General features: G+C 40.3%; 1 protein-coding gene across 1 annotated transcript in view; it reads right to left on the bottom strand.

Annotated features, from left to right (window-relative positions):
- The window catches only part of JARID2 (jumonji and AT-rich interaction domain containing 2), a 211,601-nt gene that overhangs the window by 78,686 nt on the left and 112,718 nt on the right, over positions 1 to 20,197 (bottom strand). The window contains exon 3 of the mRNA XM_036378686.2: positions 12,438 to 12,579. Coding sequence (XP_036234579.1) covers positions 12,438 to 12,579 — 142 coding nt within the window. The remainder of the gene's footprint in view (positions 1 to 12,437; positions 12,580 to 20,197) is intronic.

Raw genomic sequence — 20,197 nt, 5'->3', positions numbered from 1 at the left:
AAAAGCAAAGAGGGATTCTGCAACCCTAATTAGTAACTCGGGTGGGAGGGGCTGGGGTGTCCAGGAAGGCAGGAGAAGACTTTCTTTTTCCTATATTGTATTTGGAATCATGAATAACACTGCCCTACAGCTTCAGTACCTGCCTTCTTGATCTACTTCCTTGAAGCATCTTGCTAGAATATGCTCTCCATAATTTTGCCCTCCCCTCTCCTCCCCAAGAAAGGTGTCCAACTCAACAGGATATTCTATTTGAAATGGGAAAAAATATTCCTGAATGTGTGTGTGTGTCCTTAAGCTTCAACTTAAAGAAATTTTTGTCAGTCTGCTTTTTAAGCTGGGAATGTCAAGTTGTAGAAGACATGTTCCTTGAGCAGTGAGAAGTCTTGGGGAAAAAGAACACCCAGAGGAAAGGATAGGTCAGAACAAGCACATAGTATCAGGGTCTGGAAATCTGCCCACATACTGAAATACTGTTGCCTGTCCTCACGTCAAACACTACTTCAGACTAAAGGGCCTTTAAAAATCGTTATATGAAGATATGGTATGTGAAGATTACATTCACACTTCCTTTTTGAAGACAGAGTAACAAGAAGTTGTAACAAATTCCCTTTCAACTTGCCTTTTTCATGTTAAAAATTAGAAATAATGATGTGACAGAGCTGCATTTCTGACATAAGAGCTCCGTCTCAGGAAAAGAAACTTCATCTCCCAGAGCTGAGAAGAAACAAGAAACAGCAACAGATCCAGACCCTGCCTTTCTCACCCATCCCATCCCAGAAACTTCCTCCCTCCTGTATCAAGAAGACCAAGTACTTTGGTAGTGACCTATGAGTGTTTTGTTCAAACTGGGAAATTAGCATACAGCTGCATCCTCAGGCTGGCAAGAGGGCTTTGAATGGCACATAAAAAACTGATAGAGGAGCAAATCAATCTGAAGCCTTGAACTGCAGACACCAGGTAACACCATGTAATCACACATACACACCCCACACACACGAAACAGCAAAAGCCTTTAAGTTTCCTGAAACTAAGCAGTTTCAAAGTAAGGGGTTGGGAACCAGTGCTCAAGAAGATGCAATTAAGAAGCTGAAAATAATGACCATAATTGGTAGTAAAGCTCCATATTGAGATGTTTCTATGACTTGAAATAAGAGGAACACAGGATGGCTTAGGATACAATGAGGTAGTTTTGTTATGAAATATTGAAATAATTTCAGTGAATTACCCCATAACACTTGAAGAAAGTGTAAAGGAGAGGTTATTCTATTTTTTACTATGAATGGAATATTCTCTTTGTAGTCCCACTGAATTAGTAACCCTGCACAGCTACAGCTTCGGGGCAAACGATGCAATGCAGGACCTCCAACACAGACTATGTGCAAAAGGCTTCAAAAGAGCAATCCTGTGGGTGAAGAGAGAGGATGCCTTCCTCTGCCACTGAAATACTCAAGCACCCAACAAGTGTGAAACCCAGGCTGGCAGCCATCCACTCAATGAACAATTTCTCAGACTTCACACAGACCACCTTGAGCAGAGGCAGCAAGATGACCCAAGCCAGGTAAGAGCCTGGGAAATACACGGCAGAGGGTGCACGGCACCGCCTCCTGATGGCTCGTTCTGTGGTGTAAAACTGCAGCAGGCTTACACAGAGTATGATAATTGAAAAGGAAAATAAACAAGATTCTCTGAAGGGCTACTCCAAGTGAAGTCAAAACCACAGGCACTTAATTTATAGCTTTCTTCAGCCTGCAGACATCTTAGGAAAATGTCCAATTCACTGAAATCAATAATAAATAAGCACTTTCAGTGGATGCCGGAATTAACTCTTGTTATTTAAAAATGGATTTGAATGCAGTTGTGCTGATAAAGCACTCTCAAAATTCTCCTTTGGGAAGAGAATTTATTTTTTGTTCATTTATGAATATCTATGTTAAATTAAGATCAGAAAAAGGAAGAGCAATAAATAAAGCCCAAAATAGACCCATATTCAAAACAGATATAAATAATATAATTTACTTATACTTTGCCCTTGAAAACAACTATTACTCCAATCTTTAACTGCTCAAAACTCTGGCAAAAATACTTGAAGATGGAAGAGACATAGAGCCATTAAGTACTGTGCAAGGCCACACAAGAACTTGAACACAGGCTACCTGGTACCTGGGCTACGTAGAGATACTGTGGGTTGTACTGCCCAAAGAAGAACAAATGCTTGAATTTATTCAAGGAAAAACCAAACTTTTTTTCATGTGAGGTTTTTTTTCTGAATTACTTCAATTGATTCATCTGATAAGGAGAGTGTGACCTTTACTCAAATGCTATTTCCCCTCTTTTTCCATTTCTCATCTGATTCACCTTTAAAGTTTATTTTGTAGTCCACCTGGAAACTGGACGCAATTAAATACTCTTAATCTGAAATGTCATATAGCACATGTATCAAAAGTGAATTTAACAGGAGGATTTCTATGTAACAGAAATGAAATAAAATGTGTAAAAATCAAACCTAGATTGCATCGTAACATTTGCCTAGATATTACTTAATACTTTAATTTTCAGGTAATGAGAGGATTTAACAGGCCTAGGGATATAAAAGTGAGAGTTTCAGAAACTGTGCCACACCTAGTTTGTCTTCTTGTTCTGTTACAAATTAACCAGGTGGGATGAACTAACTTTCAAGGAAAATCAATAGTGGTCAATTTTTCTAGTGTAAGACAAACATAAGAACTCCATCCACACCAAGACACTGCAATTAGAGGGCCAGGTTGATTTCAGATTTCTCAATCTCTGTTAGAAAACCTCATGATTTTCAATGTGCAGGTGTAAAGAAGATGTCACTAAAAATAGAAGTAATCAAGAAAGTCCCAGCTGCTTACTTTAACAGCGAACTAGACGCATGCAAAAGAAAAACATGAGACTCCCTTCTAAAAAAAGAGTTGATTAAAATTTTAGAGTAATTTATTTTAAAATGCACATTTTGCTTGACAACTTGCAGAACAAATTGTGAGCAGGCCAGGAATAATCTAAAGCATAATAAAAGAGCACAGCAGACAAAAAGTAAAGGGTTTCAGAGTCTCTTTCTTGCCTCACAAGGAATAGGAAAGGCCAAAGGAAATGACATTGCTTGCTTGCTTAGAATAAAACTGAGATTACTCTTATCTTGGAGGGCTGAATTGATCAGGGTACCCAGTCACCCCCCAGAGGGACTGATGCTGATCCTGTCCATCTTTTTTCCCAAAGCCACCTCTGCTGTGGTCCCTGTGGTGCCCATGGAATCTGTCCAATACCAGTTCCACTGACCCTGCAGAAAACCACCTACCTTATCTTTGGCCAAGTGATAAACCATGCCAGACCCGGCACAAACGGGGTCAAGGGAAGGACATGCTTCCTTTTTATGTATCACCTGTGGGCTTTCAGGCTGCAATTTCAACCCAACACTCTCAGTGGGAGGCAAAGAGATTTGCATTATCTGACCAAGAACCCAAGGTAGGTTATATATGCAGTTGTAAAACAGAGGGTCTTTTCAGTAGGCTCCTGATTGTGCAGAGCCACAGGTGACAGGGCATAGCACTCAGCAGACCAAAGGAAAACAGTAACATCATAATCATCACCTAGGGCAAGATGTCTCCAAAGAAAGAGGGGAAAAGACTCTGAAGATGCAGCTGCCACAAGAAACACATCCATCAAAAGAACAGTGCAGCTACACTGGCTTTCCAGGTGGGATGTCTGCTCAGACAGGCAGTTATGGTAGAACTTCTTGGTTGGAGAGCCCATTTCAAATCTAAGTCATTCAGCAAAGCAGTGATATCAAACCACAGACATCAAGTGAGACAATGCCTCCACAAAAGAGGGGGTTTAGAAATACAACAGCACAAATGCAAAGGAAAATATCTGTTGCAGAATAGTTGACTACCCAAACATCCGTGTTTCTCTGTTAAGCTGGAATATATAAAGCTGTATATAAAGAGCTATCAAATTATGATGAGGTGCAAAGAAAAGTCTCTCTGACTTAAAAGGCTAACGATGTGTTGTCTCAAGTTTTCATTTCTTCACCCGAGCAATTTCTCCTTGCACCAGAATATGTTTATATTAAATTCCAAAAGCTGCCATTTAAAATAAATGAATTCTAAAAGCTGTCCTTGACACTGAGCATACATACACACAAATGTAACCATTTAATTCATTTTACAGAATTATGACTTCAATGAGCAGCTCCTCAACTGTGCTGAAAGATCAAATCAGATAATAGCTCCAGAAGTGACCTTTTTAGCTAGGGACCTCCTCACTTCCTACTCATATACCAAATTTTTCATCCATATAAACAAATACCTACAGGATTTCATGAAAATGAAAGCATTACAGGCAAATTACATGTTGCAACAGAAGGGATATTAGAAACAAAGTCTGTACAAAATCTACTTACTTTATTGAAAAGATAAATAACAGCTGCAGGAGCTCCTAGCAAAGGAGTAGGGCAAGGGAGGAGAAAAAGAAGAATGGACAGATATCTCCATAGTAACTACAACTATGAAACTCAGGGGAGAACTTGTCTGAAAGCTGAAATAAGTATGCTACCAGAGAAAATAGACTGTAATATAACTGGAAAAAAATAAGAAACTTCCAAATAATTTTCCACATGGTCAAAGGTCCCTTAAGCTTTAGTTTATTTAATCAGAGCCAAGAACAAATACCAAGAGAGAAGAGCAAAGAAAAAAAGCATAAAATCAAAACATAATCCTGACATGACCATTACTGTACAAATTACTTAACAATAAACATACTGCTAAAAAACCTAAATATACAAATGTTCAGGCTAAGAAGAAAAAAACAATTAGTTTCCCTCAGGAAATTCTGTGCTACTGGATGCAACAATGGAAGAAGAGAAAGGAAAAGCACCATACCAGCATAAGCTAGGGGATATGTGTAAAATTCCTGTGATTTTTCTATCCAATACAAGAGACCTGAGAAGATTCTAAAGGAGATATTTACCATGTGGAGATTTATACATCTCAAATTCAGTCCAGACTTAGAAAACTCCTGCAATCCCAATCTGAGATGCTGATGACATGGACTGACATATTTCTGAGCAGTATTCATACAGCTCCAGGCCTCTGTCATCCATCTGAGAGTCTCAAGGCCCACACCCTTACCTGGAATCTAGATCTGACCCGTAAGAAACATTAATACCCACACTGCTGACAGTTTTGGTCAATCAGCAGTAGCCCACATTTATGCTGTCATTTGCAAGGAACATGTTGAGAATATATTCTTATCACATATATATTGTCCATATCAGCCACATATATTCCTGCTCTGGAATAGTGAACAGGATTTTCTATAGTTCAGTGTATGCCAAACCAGCATACAGTATGAATATAATCTTCACATGCTTATTAAAAAAGCCAACCAAACCAACAAACCCAAAAACCAAACCAAAACAACCCACCACCAATATTCTTAAAACTCAGCATACTCACTTTCAAATATTGGAATGATGCTCTCCTTTTTAGTATCATTATCTTAGAACATGGGGCCACAACAGATGTAGCAAAGAGTTATGTTAGCCCAAACATCAGGCTACAGTTTTATACCAACAACGGTGTATTTGCATTTAAAAAAATTCTTTTACATTGGCAAACAAATTTCCTTTTAAAAGTGTCTTTTTTCAACTATTTTCTATGTAATTTTAGAGCAACCTCTCCCTGGTATTAAAGCAATCAACATCTGGCCTGTCATACACAGGGGTGAGAGATGAATTATGCGAATCACAGTTATGGGATGGATTATCAGGCAGGTGAAGGAGTGTTTGCCATAGACAGAACAACAGAAACACTCCACCTCTCTCATCTGGTTTGGAAGCTTCCTTGATCCCTCAGTGATTGACTCCAAACTCAAGGTCATGAAGACCTTTCCCAGCAACTCTGACTTCTGAAAAGAAGGTGGCAGGTTACAACAAGCAAGTTGGAATTGGACATGGCATAACACGTCTCAGGTTGCTATAAATCATATCTTCATAATTATTAAATCACTACTCAAACAAGTTGTTTACATAGCTGTCTACCCACAAAGTTCAAGTGTTCCCAGATTATTGTACCTTGTTATATCTTTGCATGTTGGATAGAAGAATTCATGTCACAACTACTGTTTGTTCCTTATGAAAATACTGAAAGAATATTAATCATCCATTTCTTCCTTTTCAAACTATATACAATGATCTTGACTTGCATTATAAAGCAGGTAATCTGTCTCTTTACTATTCCTCTGCAAATCCACTCCAATGGACTATTATTGCTTTGTTTATAAGGCTTGTTATTTAAATATAAATGTGCAGCACTGAAAATATATTCCAATCATATCAGCATTCCCAGAAGGGGGGCAGGGGGGTGTTAAAAAATTATTACACATAAATCTCATTGCCATTTTGGTTTTATTGTGGATTAATGCAGTTCTTCATACACAAACAACTAGTGCAGATTTGCACTGCCTACTGAAATTAGAAAAAAATAACAGAAGCACCTGGTTGGTAAGTGGGCTTACATTGTGTTGTAGCAGGCAACAGCTGAACACAAATACATTATATAGTGTTCCAATTAGTGAAAAGACTATTCACTAAAAAGGTCCTGGAAAAACACTTTGATATTACGAGCAGTCTCCTGCTTTCACACCCGAGTCATAATACACTGCTCTCTCCATCACCTACAATACCAAGCAGAAATCCCTCACAAACTTACAAATGTGGGAAAAGGATTGACCTTGTTTTACATCTTGCATGAAAGGTGCTAAGTCTAGTGCTAAAGAGACTGTTCATTATTAACTATAAAAACAAATTGACAAAAAGAAAAAGAAAAGAAAAAAAGAGGGAAGCCCCCCCCATCCCTAAGTCCCCTCACCCTTTTGACAGCTCTACTGCAAGAAAGTCCTTTGCAAATCAAGTTGAAAAGGATGTATCACTAAAAGAAACCACTTAAATTAGCAGCTTGCCTAATATGCAAAAGCTTGCCTACCCTTGACTGGCTTTTTTTTTATGCTGAAGGTGCAAAACAGCTCTACCAGCCTAGCAGCTGTGCAGCCACCAGCCAAGGGAGATCAGCATGCTTGTCCCCCCCTCCTTGGACACATAGTCCCACCACCTTTTCATCTGACAAACCTCAACCCTCCTGTAGCTCCACAATGAGCCAGTTCAGGGAGTTATACCGGCATCTAAAAATAAAATTCAAAAAAAAGGAGAAAGGAGAAAGGAGGAGGCGGCAGGGAGGCAGCACAAGGCAAAGAGCAGGAGCGCATCCCATGGGCTGGCCTTGCTGCAGCGCACAATCACACTTCTGACTGTCACATGCTTGAGACCGTTAGCAGAAAGCTGCTGTATTAATTAAAGGCCTCAGAAGGTTCCTAATAAGCAATTTCTGGCCAATCTAGCTGTGACAGCTTAAAATGCTACTGCTCCCCAGTGGGTTGTTCCCTTTTCCTGCAGCCAACAGCCTTCCCAGCAAAAGAACTGGACAAAGTATCTTCTCCCAGGAGCTCTGCACACCCTTGGCCCAGTGGGCAATGTCTGTCCACTGTTGAGGAAATTTCCCTAACCCTATTTTTTTCCTAAATTAAGCCAATATCTTTTCCCCCTTAACAAAGAGAATATTCTGACATTAAATTTTAAAAATCCCTACTTTGAACTTTAACAGTTACCAAAATCAGTCAACCTCTTCCCGCTCCGCACAGCGCTGTATTAACACAACTTCACAATAAAAGATAAATGCATTTGTGCATTTGGCAATTCCCTGTGTGAGTTTCTGGGAAGAGGGCCATGTAAATGAGTAGCCACCTGATTAGTAACAGGAAGCAAGCAATAGCCTATTACCACCAAAGATCAACATACTGTCACATCAAGTCTGCTCTGCATGTCCTTTCCTCAAAATCTCAAATTAATAAACCAAAACCACTACACTGGGTAAGATGGGCAACTCATTGCTAGAAAACCTACAGCTGTGTCTGCAGACTGTTATTAATTGCCAGTGGCTGTAGTCTTTAGAGTTGCCCATAAAAATGTACCAGCATCCAGCACAGAGACCAAACACCTTTGGCCAGTTACTTACTGATTTTCTCAACTGAGAATCATAGCTAGAAACCGGAGATTCACAACAAAAACATGCAGCTAGGTGGAAGCTAAACTTCTCCTTCAGCAATAACCTTTTGTTCATAGGTTTTGAAAAATGTGTGATCTTTACATAGTGAAGATGACCTGATCTGGTAGTTTATCAAGCCCATATACCAACAGTTTTGTTCATCTCTCCCCAAAGCACTGAACAAACCAGCAACTTCTCTCATTTACATGGCAACTAGACAGCAACCCATTGCACAACAGATTCAGTGCAACATGTAAATGCTTGGCTTTTGCCAGATGTCAGAATAAAATGCTGGCACTTTTCACCTTTACTGGCTGAAAGTAATATTTACCACTTAGGATTACCCTGCTGCTTCCCCTCAGACCTGGCCACTAGTAATACATGCAGCTCAGATCAAAGGAAATGTTTTCCATACTTTTGAGTGTAAACTCAAACAAACAAAGTATTTTGAAGTACTGAGCTTGCCACTACCAATCCTCCCCAGACTCCATTTACTCTATAAGAAGGGCTTACAGTTTTTGGACTTATCTGGAGGCTGTGAAGGGGCAAAGCTGTACATGTACTCCTTTTCCTCTTTATCACCACCACCAGCTGAAATCTGCAGCACCACAAATACTGTTACAGTAGAAAATTATACATGTAAAAAAGAAATGGAGATGGAAATTTTTGCATCAGATGCAAACCTGGTTGAGTAAGAAGATTCCTCCAGTCCCCAGAAAGCAAAGGTATCAATTAGTGACTATATGCTGACTAGTTGGAACCACTTGAAGCCTAACAGTGTCAGGTCCCTGCATTCAAAAACCCTGCTCCATCAAACAAAGTGAGTTTCCAAACAAAATCTGCAGTATTATATTGAATCTGCACACTTTCATCATAACAGCCATCTCCTTTCTTCCACCACAGCACTCTTTATGGCTCTTTAATCAAGCTATGTTACTAGAAAAGGGGTTGAAACTGGATAATAAATAGATTGATAAACCTTAAGGTGAGCTTGGCTGGGGGTTCTGCTGTTGTGTCATTATGTTTGGCATATATATGTGAAAAAAGGAATACCTGTCAGTGATGTTTTCACTGGTCCACAGCCAGGCTGGTAGGGATTTACCTCTCCCACAGATGCCAGCACCTACTCACCTACAGCTAAGTCCAGGAACTCATTGGGAGCATCTACTAAGTAGTTTTTGACCCAAGGACAATCTACAATAGGGATGATTGGCACAGTGAGACCACAAGGCAATGTTCTCTGCTAGGAAATTCACCCTTCACTCAGTTTGCTACAAGAATTTACACTTCCTGTTCATCCAGGCTCTTGAGCAAATTGCCTCTGAAACTGGAGGAGTTTGGATCAACTATAAACGCAATCTAAAATCACACACATGCTGCACACATGCATGAATCCCTATTCCCTTTCTGTAAGGTGACCTGCTCTACTCAGGGGGAGGAAATGCTGCCAGGTTAGTCCCTGAACTGATGGGCAGGAGCCAGAAGACTCCTAGGCACAGCAGATCAGAAGAGGCAGGAAGAAGAAACTGGGAAAAGATTGCCTCCACATTACCAGCCTGCCATTTCACTGAAGAACTGAAAGGTCAAACCAGAGTCTTAAACTACTAAAGAAACTGGAGCCCTTTCAACAGATTCCTGTATTTACTATGCTTATTTCCTTAGCACTGTTTCCATCACGAGTGTGAAATACAGGTGGCTTATTCCTCTAGAAGGAATAAGTCAAGACGCGTTCAAGCTTCTGAAAAACCATTCCTGCCATGCACCAAAAAAACACCCCCCCCAAAAAAACCCCAAACAAACAAAAACAAACAAACAAAAAACCCACAAAAAACCACAAAAAAAACCAACCACCAAAAAACCACAAACCAACCCAACAAAACCCTGCAAGCTATAAAGAAATAAGTAATAACTTACATATAATGGTTGGTTCAGAGTACATTGCTAAAGCTACAGTTTTTAAACATGTATTTTATCACAAGAGTGTCACTAGTTATACACACAGCTGAACGGACAACTGAAAAGTTTGATTTTGAGAAACCCTGGAGGAAGACAAGGAGGACATAACTTGTCAAAACTTGGTAAGCTGAGGCAGTCAACCCACAGATTCCATTTCAGTCCCATTTGCCCCCTCACCACTTTCCTGCATGTTTTTTGTTTACCCAATTATCCTGACACAACTCCTTCTAGGATTACAAAATAACCTGGATTAAAGAAACATTCAAGCATATTCAGCTAAACAAAACAACAAGCCTAAAAGGAAAGAAGAAGGTAACATAAAACACTCAACATGCTCCACCTACAGCTTAAGTGAAGGAGCCCAGAAAAGGTCTGCCTGCAAAGAGGAACTTCAGAGAGGAAGAAAAAATATAAGTCTCTGTTGGGTGTAAATAGAAACAAAACAAGAACAAACTCCTTCACAGCAACAGAAGTAACAGCTGTAATATTATTTCAAAATTCATGATGCTTGAAGAAGTAGTGAAATGATGCCTTGCCTTCCATGAAAGCCAGAAAAGTTTTCATGTTGGGTCTGTGTTGGGCCTGGGTTTTTTTGTTTGTTTTAATCTGAAAAGTACCAAAGGCACTAAGTTCCCTATTTTTATGCCTGAACCACCTAGCTGCCTCTCAAGGGTCTGAATTCACTCAGTCCAAACCTACTCAATACTCTTTGAAAAACATTTCACCCAAAGTACTCAAGTGCAGTTTCTGGAGACTGGTAATGTAGAAATCCTACTTATTTCTGAAGCTGGACTGTGCAGGGCACCAGGAGCAGGTACAGCGTACGGGACAAGCACTCCTGCCCCTTGCCAGCTGCAAAAGAGGATGTCTCCCTGTTGCACCAGCAGCTGCTCCTACAACCATACTCTAAACAAGAGATTAAAGTCTCATACAGGTTAAAATGCAGAAACCTGTCAAAAAGCCTCAATTCATCTTCTTGTTATGATTTTTAATCCCAACCAGCTTCTTGAAGCTATTGATGGTGTGACCCTGCAAGCCATTATGCCAGCACAGCTCAGGAATGAGGGGCCAAACTAAGTGTACATGGAAGCAGAAATTCTTTAAGACAATGGGCAAGCAACAGGCTGGCCATGAAATAATGACCACGGTCTCCCAGGATCACACCAACAGCAGATGTCACATAAACAGTTCAGCAGAAATAATTTTCAATCCTCTGTTGTATCTCACAAAGCCCAAAATCAGAACACAAACATCTTTGCCCTGACCAGCAGCAAGGTGCAATAAGCCTTGCAAAATTTCTACCAGTATGGAAGATAACATAAATTTTATATGTATATATAAATATAAAAAATATAAAATAATATAAATTAATATTCTGATACACCGATGAGCTAAGTGAGCATAATTAGTTAGAGTCTGAGTTTATTCCAGTAAAGATTGTGGGAACCAGGGATGGAAAACACTGGAACAGGAACAGGAGAGTGTCCTCCTCCTCACCCCATCAGACTTCTCAGTGGAATTATAAGGTCATACAGAAAACAGGGATACTTCTTTTGTTTGAAAGATACTGTTGGTGTTATTATTATTATTACTACATAATTCTTTCCGGTTTGGAACTAGGATGTGAGAAGTGCAGAGGAAAAAAGGTTGAGGAAGCATTTCTGATTCTCTCTTTTAAGTGGCATTTTCTAGACAGCCTGTTTTCATTCCTGCTTCACAGAGAGGACAACTCCCAGCTGCCTGCATTCTCAGCATATTTTGTGTAATTGATTGGCTTAAGGTCTATGATTTTAACCCACATTTTGCACATTTAGTGACTTCTAGGAAAGAGAAGGCAGCTTGCTGCAGCAGTATCTCAAAGAAGTTCTTTGCAACCAATAGCCACTGCACCGCATTACTAAGCAGTTCCTCTTCTCAGAAGCATGTTTTGTCCTTTTCTATCTTTTTAACTTTACATGGTTTAATTCACTGAAAACTAAAAATAACAACAGTAACAGTAACTACTTTACTGATGCTTTCCTTGAATTTGCACACGCATACATATTGACATGGCCTGAGAGGCAAAAGCCAGGAGAGGAGAAAGTCTTAAGGCATTTAAGTTAGCATTCATCCACTGTAAAATAACAACTGCTTTTGCATGCTTTCCAAAACAGCAACAAGAACCATCTCTACCGTCTTTGCTACCAAAGATATAGCAAAGTTTGCTATATCTTTGCTGTTCATAGAAGGAATCCATGCTGGAAAGTCCATTTATGGTACGGCAGGCAGTAGGTGCAACCATACCCTTCTGATAACATAAAAAACAGTCTAAGACAAAAGGAACAAAGAAGAAAGGCTCTACTTTAATCATAATTCATTACTGACCTTTTCCTTGAGGGCCCTTCTTCAAAATCTGAAGAACTAACATCATTGCTTGTCGAGGACACTTGCGATGCATCGTCCTTCTCATTCTCCAGCTGTTCTGATCCTGGTCCTAATCCTTTAGATTGGCCATTAGTGAGAAGTCCTGCAAACATGACAAAAGAGTACACAATATTCAAAACCTGCATTGATTTTATAAAATTCACATGTGACACTTACAATAGAGAGCTGATGCTCAAAGAAACTGTCTTGCAAAGAGATAGACTGATAACACTGATTTTGCATAGAGTCACTCCAATAAAAATTTGCCAGTCTGCCTGTTTCTGATTTGGTTAACTCTAACACCCCAATCTAAAATAACTGTGATAGGAGCATTTGCAATAGTGTTTATAATCCTGTCACATTCAAAAAAGGGACACAGCTTAGTCAAGTTTATCCTTGTTTTACAGAATTCCTATGACTAGCATAGACGAGAGTATTTTGCATTTATCTGTGGATTGATATAAAATTAAGCTACCATTTGGTTCAATTTGACATCATCTTGCTCTTCATTCCGGTGCTTCCAACTACTGCAATTTATGATCCTTTGAAAAAAATCCAAAATCCCAAAGAAGTGAACATCAAATGCCCATTTCCTGACTTTGATTCTTCTGGCCAAGTGTCACTCATCTACAGATAACTCCAGACTGCCAGAAAAAGTACACAGGGCAGCAAAGGTACACAGGCCACAGCTGCCCACCCTTTTGTGCCTTTTCTCTCCTAGAGCAATAATACAGCAAGCAGAGTCACACAAATGGAAAACAGCATTGGACTTTTGTAAGCATACCATTTAACAAATTTTGTGTATTCTATGCCACCAAGTAACTACAATATAACATGACTCATAAACAACAGCAGATAGGCAGTGAAACCACTCATACTTAAAGAAGAATTAAAATAGTAGCATACTCTTCAGCAGGCTCTGGGATGAGAGGGAGGAAACAATTTTATTAGCTCACTATTGTTATAAGAGCTTATTACCAGAGGAGCTGCAATTTTATCGAGGAGAATGCTTTCTCAGCTCTCTACCCAAATAGTTTCAGATATGGCATAACAAAGCTTTGTTTCACAGCTGTATTTCCTTAGAGAAATGCTGATAGGACTTCCCTCCCTTAACCATTGCAGTCTCTCTATAATTGCACCTTAGAAAAGAAAATGTGGTGGAGAAGGTGGGGGGGAAGGGGGGGCTGTGCTGCCCCTTCCAAGATGAGCCAGGCCAGAGTACTGCACTGAAAACACTTACTAAGAACTGCAGTTCAAGAATTTCCACCAGCACTGTATCAGTGCCACACCATTTCAGAACCCAGTTTTCAGGAAAATCACCATCCAGCACACCAGTGCATTTACTCATTGCATAACCAAGCTCACCTCAAAAGAGACAACGAAGCATAACCAGAACAAGAGCAAAGACACCTCCCCCAGTGAGCTGCTGTACCTACGTCCTGGAAGCTTGGCCACACAGCTGAAGCCAAATGTTCCTTCCCCACAAGACCATTTATTCACTGCTTGCCTGGACACGCTGACTGCCAACGGGCTCTGAACCTCCCCCAGTTGCAACCTAATCACTCTGAGTGCCCATTTTTAATTCCTAATCCAAAGCCTGCATTATATCTCTCTCTTCTTTTCCCAAAGTTTGCTCATATTAATTCTGAACTACACCAGATTTCTCTTGACTTGGGCGATGTGGTGGCCACATGCTGCAGATTTTGCATATACTGTTTTAAAAACTGCACCTACAAAGTAAAAACATGTTCTGGTTTTCTTCTGCGGAAGAGTCGGTGAACTGGTAGCTCAATTTTTTTTCCTAATAGACAAATCACGAGTTGAAACTACACACCAATTTTTGCAATAAATTGTCTCTTCTAGCCAGCATAAGACTATTGGGGAGAAGTAAAATGACCCAATTTACATTTACTCTCCCCTTTTGTTGAATTCCTTTTGATATTTCCTTTTCATTAAAGGGATCTCAAACTGTGACCCACCAAATAAAACAAATTTCAGTATCAGCACATGATACTACAAAAGGGTTTGTAGTGTAAAAACACAATATGACGTGGGGTGACAGCATCCCCTTCAAGGCATTCCCAAGGAAATGAAGGCAAACTTTGAAAAAACACTGAACAGATTATATTTATATGCTGAACTCAACCCCTCTAAAAGCTCTAGTGCCGAAGTTTATTCTTATAAAAGTTTCAACTTTTGCTTTGCATTTTTCCATGAAACCACTGCTGATAAAATTTACAATTTTTGAACTCCAGAGAAGCCTAAATCAAGCGTATCATTTGAGGCCTGACACTCAGTAACTTAACTCTTATGGCAGAATTTGATTAGGTTTTCCAAAAGTAATATTTGTTCTGGAGACTTGCCATATGTAAAACCCAGGAACCTCAAGTATATGAGTCAAGAAAATCACCTTTCAGGCTGTCAACTTGCATGCACTTGGAAGGCAATTTTTATTCATCCCTTCACCTTGCCAAACCATCAGCTCACTTGGGAGACAAGAATGATTTGTGTTCCTTAAGGAAAAAAGTATCTGTTTGCCAACCATTATTCATCATAAGCAGCACCATTCCAGGCCACAGTAATATTGCCCATAACTGATGTTAGCTATCATCCGCTGGAACCAACTAAAACAAGTGCCCTAAAACAGAGGCATAAAACTACAAATGAGAGATACTGATAAATACTGGGAACGGGTGTCATGTTCTACAGGTTTTCAGGGCCAGCATAATTGCAAAATCCACTCTGAAGTGATGAAAGGCACAACCCAAAGCCTCCTTTCAAGCACTGGAGAGAAAGTACATGCTGAAGCAGACTGTTATAAAGTTTATTGCCACTCAATCATTTTTATATCAAATGCATTCAGCTTGCCCTAAGATACCTTTTCCTTCAAACGCCATTCCTGTTATCTCTAACTGCAATAAGCCACATTCTTTACTGCTGTGCATCAATTGGGAGCTATAAAAGGTCTGGAGGCCCCAGGACAGGATGGGGACCTCACAGCTTTGCCAAGTGATACTCAGGTGCTCCTATCACCATTAATGAGTTGGCGTCGGTGCAGTGGACAGGACATACAGGTCTGCTTGGTGCACTTAAGGAGCATCAACCCATGCGGGTTTGACTCTCCAAGACCAATCAGCCACACTACAGGAAGCAGCAGGCATTCATATTTCCTAAAAGCTGAGTACTGCAGTTGTGTATGTATATAAAGAGAGAAAAGCAGCTGAGTGAGAAAACACTCTTCTGCATAGTCTGGAAAGCTGAACCACTCCAAGGAGTGGCTACTTGAGAGCACTCAGCAACAGTCAAGGAATCAGCAAGCCCTCAAGAGCCAAATCAAATCAAAGGGACAAATAGTTCCTCTACTGCTTTTCTATGGCTGTGCCTTTCAACCTCTAAACCACAATGCCAGCAAGCCTTGGCTCCTGTCAAAGTCCATGACATTTTCAGCTGCTGAAGAGCTGGCAGAGGCTGCCTGTCCCTTGCCCACTAGGCTCATCTCAGCCCCAGTTCTCACTGTCTTCTCCCTGGCAGCTGGACTCATGACCAACCACCAGACCCAAATAACTGGCAGAATAAATCAGGGTTGATAAAAATAAGACTATATTGCTGTAATAGAAAATCTTTATTTTAAAAGTCAAATTAGATTAAAAAAAAAACCCTCATTAAAATTAAATTTGAAAGTACAGCAACTTGCATTATAAGTTAGTGTAGGATTTCATATATTAAAATGACTTACATGAAATAATAATATATCTATACAGAGAAGCAGTGCATATTTGCAGGCAAAGTTTAAAAAGAACTGAAACACTGAACGGTTCAAAGTCACTGAATAAACACTGCCTTAATTAAGTCAGTAATAATGAATTATTTAATTAAGTCACAATACAGGAATTCGTGTATCAAATGACATCTATGATCTCTTAAATACACTGTTCTGGTTCTAACTGATCAAGACTAGATGCCTTCAGAGAAAGGCCAATTACTAATTCCTAATAATTACAAAGGGTAGCTTAAAATCAAACCATGGAGATCTTAACATCCTCTCTAAAATGTATATTAGTCACATAAATGTCAACTTCACAGTTTTGCTGAATTCGTTTTTAAACTTCCACAAATGCTGCAATACCAAATCACAGTTTTAGATACAGGCTGCTTAAAAAAAAAAAAAAGAATTTCCACTTCTCAGTATTGAGAAAAAGCAGCAAATGTCACTTTTTCATCTACTCTGTTACAAGCCAGAGAAAGCACAAAAGCCCTTTCTGCATACTAGTCATTATTACAGAGACTTCTATCACCTCCTATTTATATGCCTTCCGCACTGAATGTTTTCCAATCTGTCTGTGGCTACAAGTTTGTTTGTTTTTTCACACGCAGAAGGGCTCTGCTATGAGAGCTGAGCCATATCCTCTCGGGTGACCCACACAGAATATGGATATTATGGCTTTACAACCTGCAAACAGCGTGCTCCCTCCTGCTCTCACGGCAGCCCACCACCCCCTTTGCTCCTCAGATGTAGTTGTTAGCTGAGCAGAGGGCTTGCTGAGCCTACTCCAGCAATTGGAATGTCCTGCTCACCAAAAACAGTATGTAAAGAATAGCTAAATCTCCTTAAATTACCTTATTACAAGGGGCTTGTGCTGACTCAAGTGGATTGCTTCTCATAAGAGCCTAGCAAGTAAGACATAACTATTCCAGCACAGGCAGGGCATCATTTACATTGGTACACATTTGCTGACCTTACTGTTTTTGGTGATACACACACACACTTCTAGCAGCCATCTACAATTCTTCTCAACTCTTCTCATGAAGTAACTCATCTCTGGTCATCTGGAGAGATGACTGACAAGCACCTGCAGGACAGGTCTTGGGAGCATCTGAAGATGTGATGCAAAATCCCAATACCTGGGAACATACCCAGGTCTGTTTTGACAATAAAAAATGATGTTAACCATAAATGAACAGAAGGAAAATTGCTGGGGAAGAGAGGAGCAAAAAGCAGCAACATAAGAGAAGACAGCAAAAATGTAAGGGAGGGTTTGGAGTTAGTTGATTTTATAAATAGATGAGATTGCAATTACTGGTATGTTATTCATTATTAAAGTTACTGAATAATCAGGAAACCAAAGGAGAGCATCTGAGCAAATTTCAGCATCATGTGGTTGGTTAACTAAGTGGTTAGATGAAGAGACTTTCACAATGTTTCCAAAACACTATTTCCACATCACTTACTCTAATGCCAACAAGGCATCTCAGCATGAACATTTCCATGTTCTTACAATAGAGCAACACCTATTTTAGCTCACTGTTTCCCAGTCCTAAGGCAGCTTAGGGAAAAAAAAAATACATTCAATTGTATTTCCAGTCAGTTCCCACAGTCAAAGGCAACCCACAAAGCCATTATGCTAGGAAAATCAGTATTCAACACCCCACAAACACAAGCCAAAGATATCAAAACCATTAAATGACCTAAACAAAGACAATTTACACATGACCATATTCACAGCTTTCTATATCAGATAACATCAGAGGGTCCACAGTCCAGAGGAGCCATCCTGCAGATCTCAACAATATGTGAAATGTGTAACTCTGCTCCTGGGTGTTTCTTGACTATACAGGGACACTCTCTTCCCACTGCCAATAGATTCTGAGTTGGTTTCCTCCTGGCAACCCCTTTCCCTGCATTCCTCCCCGATCCCTGCAAGCTGAACCACTCTGGGCTGGTAGAAAAGTCCAGTCTCCAGGGCAAGCAGCAAAACAAACACAAGTTACAGTAAGTTAAAAAAGGGATTTACTCAAGACAGCATTGTCACCATGCTAGCATGACAATGATCCTTATGAGAGCATGTAATAAATAGCAGGGATTGTATATACATTGGCATGGAGCATTTCAGCTGTGCAGTCTTGGGAGTTGTATAGGAAAGTTTTTTGTTATTTTGTTTAAAAATATTAGTGATTTTTTCTTTCTGCAACATCCCATATAGGAGAGCTGGCACAAAAGTTAGAAAACAAAGGGTTTGACTGCAGTGCTATAAAGTCTGAAGGTTAACCACCCCACACCATGGTCTGGAAGTTTAGCACCACCTGAACACAGACAAACTCTTGAGCATAACCACACCATGGAAGATCACCAACATGAATTCTATGCCTAAAGTACGGGGAGGGGGGGGGGGGGGGGATGATTATCTTCATCTAAAAATTTTTATCTCTTTAAATATTTACTCTGGCCACCTGTTTCACAGAGGTACAGAATGTTTCACACATATTCTATATACATATCAAAGCCAGCAATAGACTGGTGTCTCACATACACCTCTTGTTTTCCTTCAATCATGTAGATATTGCCTACCTAGACTTTGGTATAGTCTTTCACACCATTTCCCACACATTTTGCTGGAGAAACAGGCTGGTCAAGCTTGGATGGGTGCACTCTTTGCTAGGTTAAAAACTGTCTGGATGGCTGGGCCCAGAGAGTGCTGGTGAATGGAGTCAGATGCAGTTGGCAGCTGGACACCCATGGTGCTCCCCAGGGCTCAGTGTTGGGGCCAGTCCTGTTTAACATCTTCATCAATGACCTGGGCAAGAGGATTGAGGACACCCTCAGTCACTTCACACACAACACCAGCAGGAGCAGGAGCATTTACCTGCTGAGGGTAGAAAGGTTCTGCAGAGGGATCTGGAGAGGCAGGAAAGCTGCCTAGCAGAAAAGACCTGGGGTACTAGTTACACCTAGCTGAACAAGAGCCAGTCTGTGCCCAGGTGACCAAAAGGCCAACAACGGCATCCTGGCCTGTACCAGCCAGGATGATACCTGTGTGTGTATAGAGTGGCCAGCAGGAGCAGGGCAGTGATTGCCCCCTGTACTCAGCCCTGGTCAGGCCACAGCTTGAGTGCTGTGTTCAGTTTTGGGCCCCTCACCACAACGAAGACATTGAGGGGCTGGAGTGTGCCCAGAGAATGGAAACAGAGCTGGGGAAGGGTCTGGAGCACAAGCCTGGTGAGGAGCAGCTGAGGGAGCTGTTGAACCTGGAAAAAACGGGGTTCAGGGGTGACCTTATCATGTTCCACAACTGCCTGAAAGGAGGCTGTAGCCAGGTGGGGGTTGGTCTCTTCTCCCAGCCAACCAGCAATATGACAAAAGGACATAGCCTCAATTTGCGCCAGGGGGTGTTTAGATGGATATCTGGAAAATTTCTTCATGGAAGAGGGGCTCAAAAGCACTGGTCAAGCCCAGGGAAGTGGTTGAGGGAGCATCCCTAAAGGTATTTAAAAGATGTGTATGTATATGTTACACTTTGGAACATGGTTTAGTGCTGTGTTAACACTTCAATGTGATTATCTTAGAGGTCATTTTCAATCCAAACAATTTTGAAATACAGGACGCTACAGTTTCTTATAAGCTGTATCTTTATATAGAAGTTTATTTGCATATTATAATTAATTAACTGTTTTCACCATTTTTCATAAGTAACAGCCAGCCAGTTGCATATAATACAAATCTACATTGCATTGTCTGTAATCCTAAATTTGACTTCTACCAAAACCATCCTTTACACACTAGACTGTGTGCTGAAACACTACCAAAATCTTGGTAGACATGTTAAATAAATACATTAATCATTTGATGCTAAGTTTAAACACACCGGTATCTCTAAAACATCTGCAGTCTGCATTAATCAGCACACTGTACTGAGTCACTGTATTTAGCTGTTGTATAGCTATGC

This window comes from Molothrus ater, chromosome 1 (assembly GCF_012460135.2).
Source record: "Molothrus ater isolate BHLD 08-10-18 breed brown headed cowbird chromosome 1, BPBGC_Mater_1.1, whole genome shotgun sequence".
Lineage (NCBI taxonomy): Eukaryota > Metazoa > Chordata > Aves > Passeriformes > Icteridae > Molothrus > Molothrus ater.
Note: the sequence above shows the minus strand (reverse complement) of the source record. Positions and strands in the feature narration are given on the sequence as shown.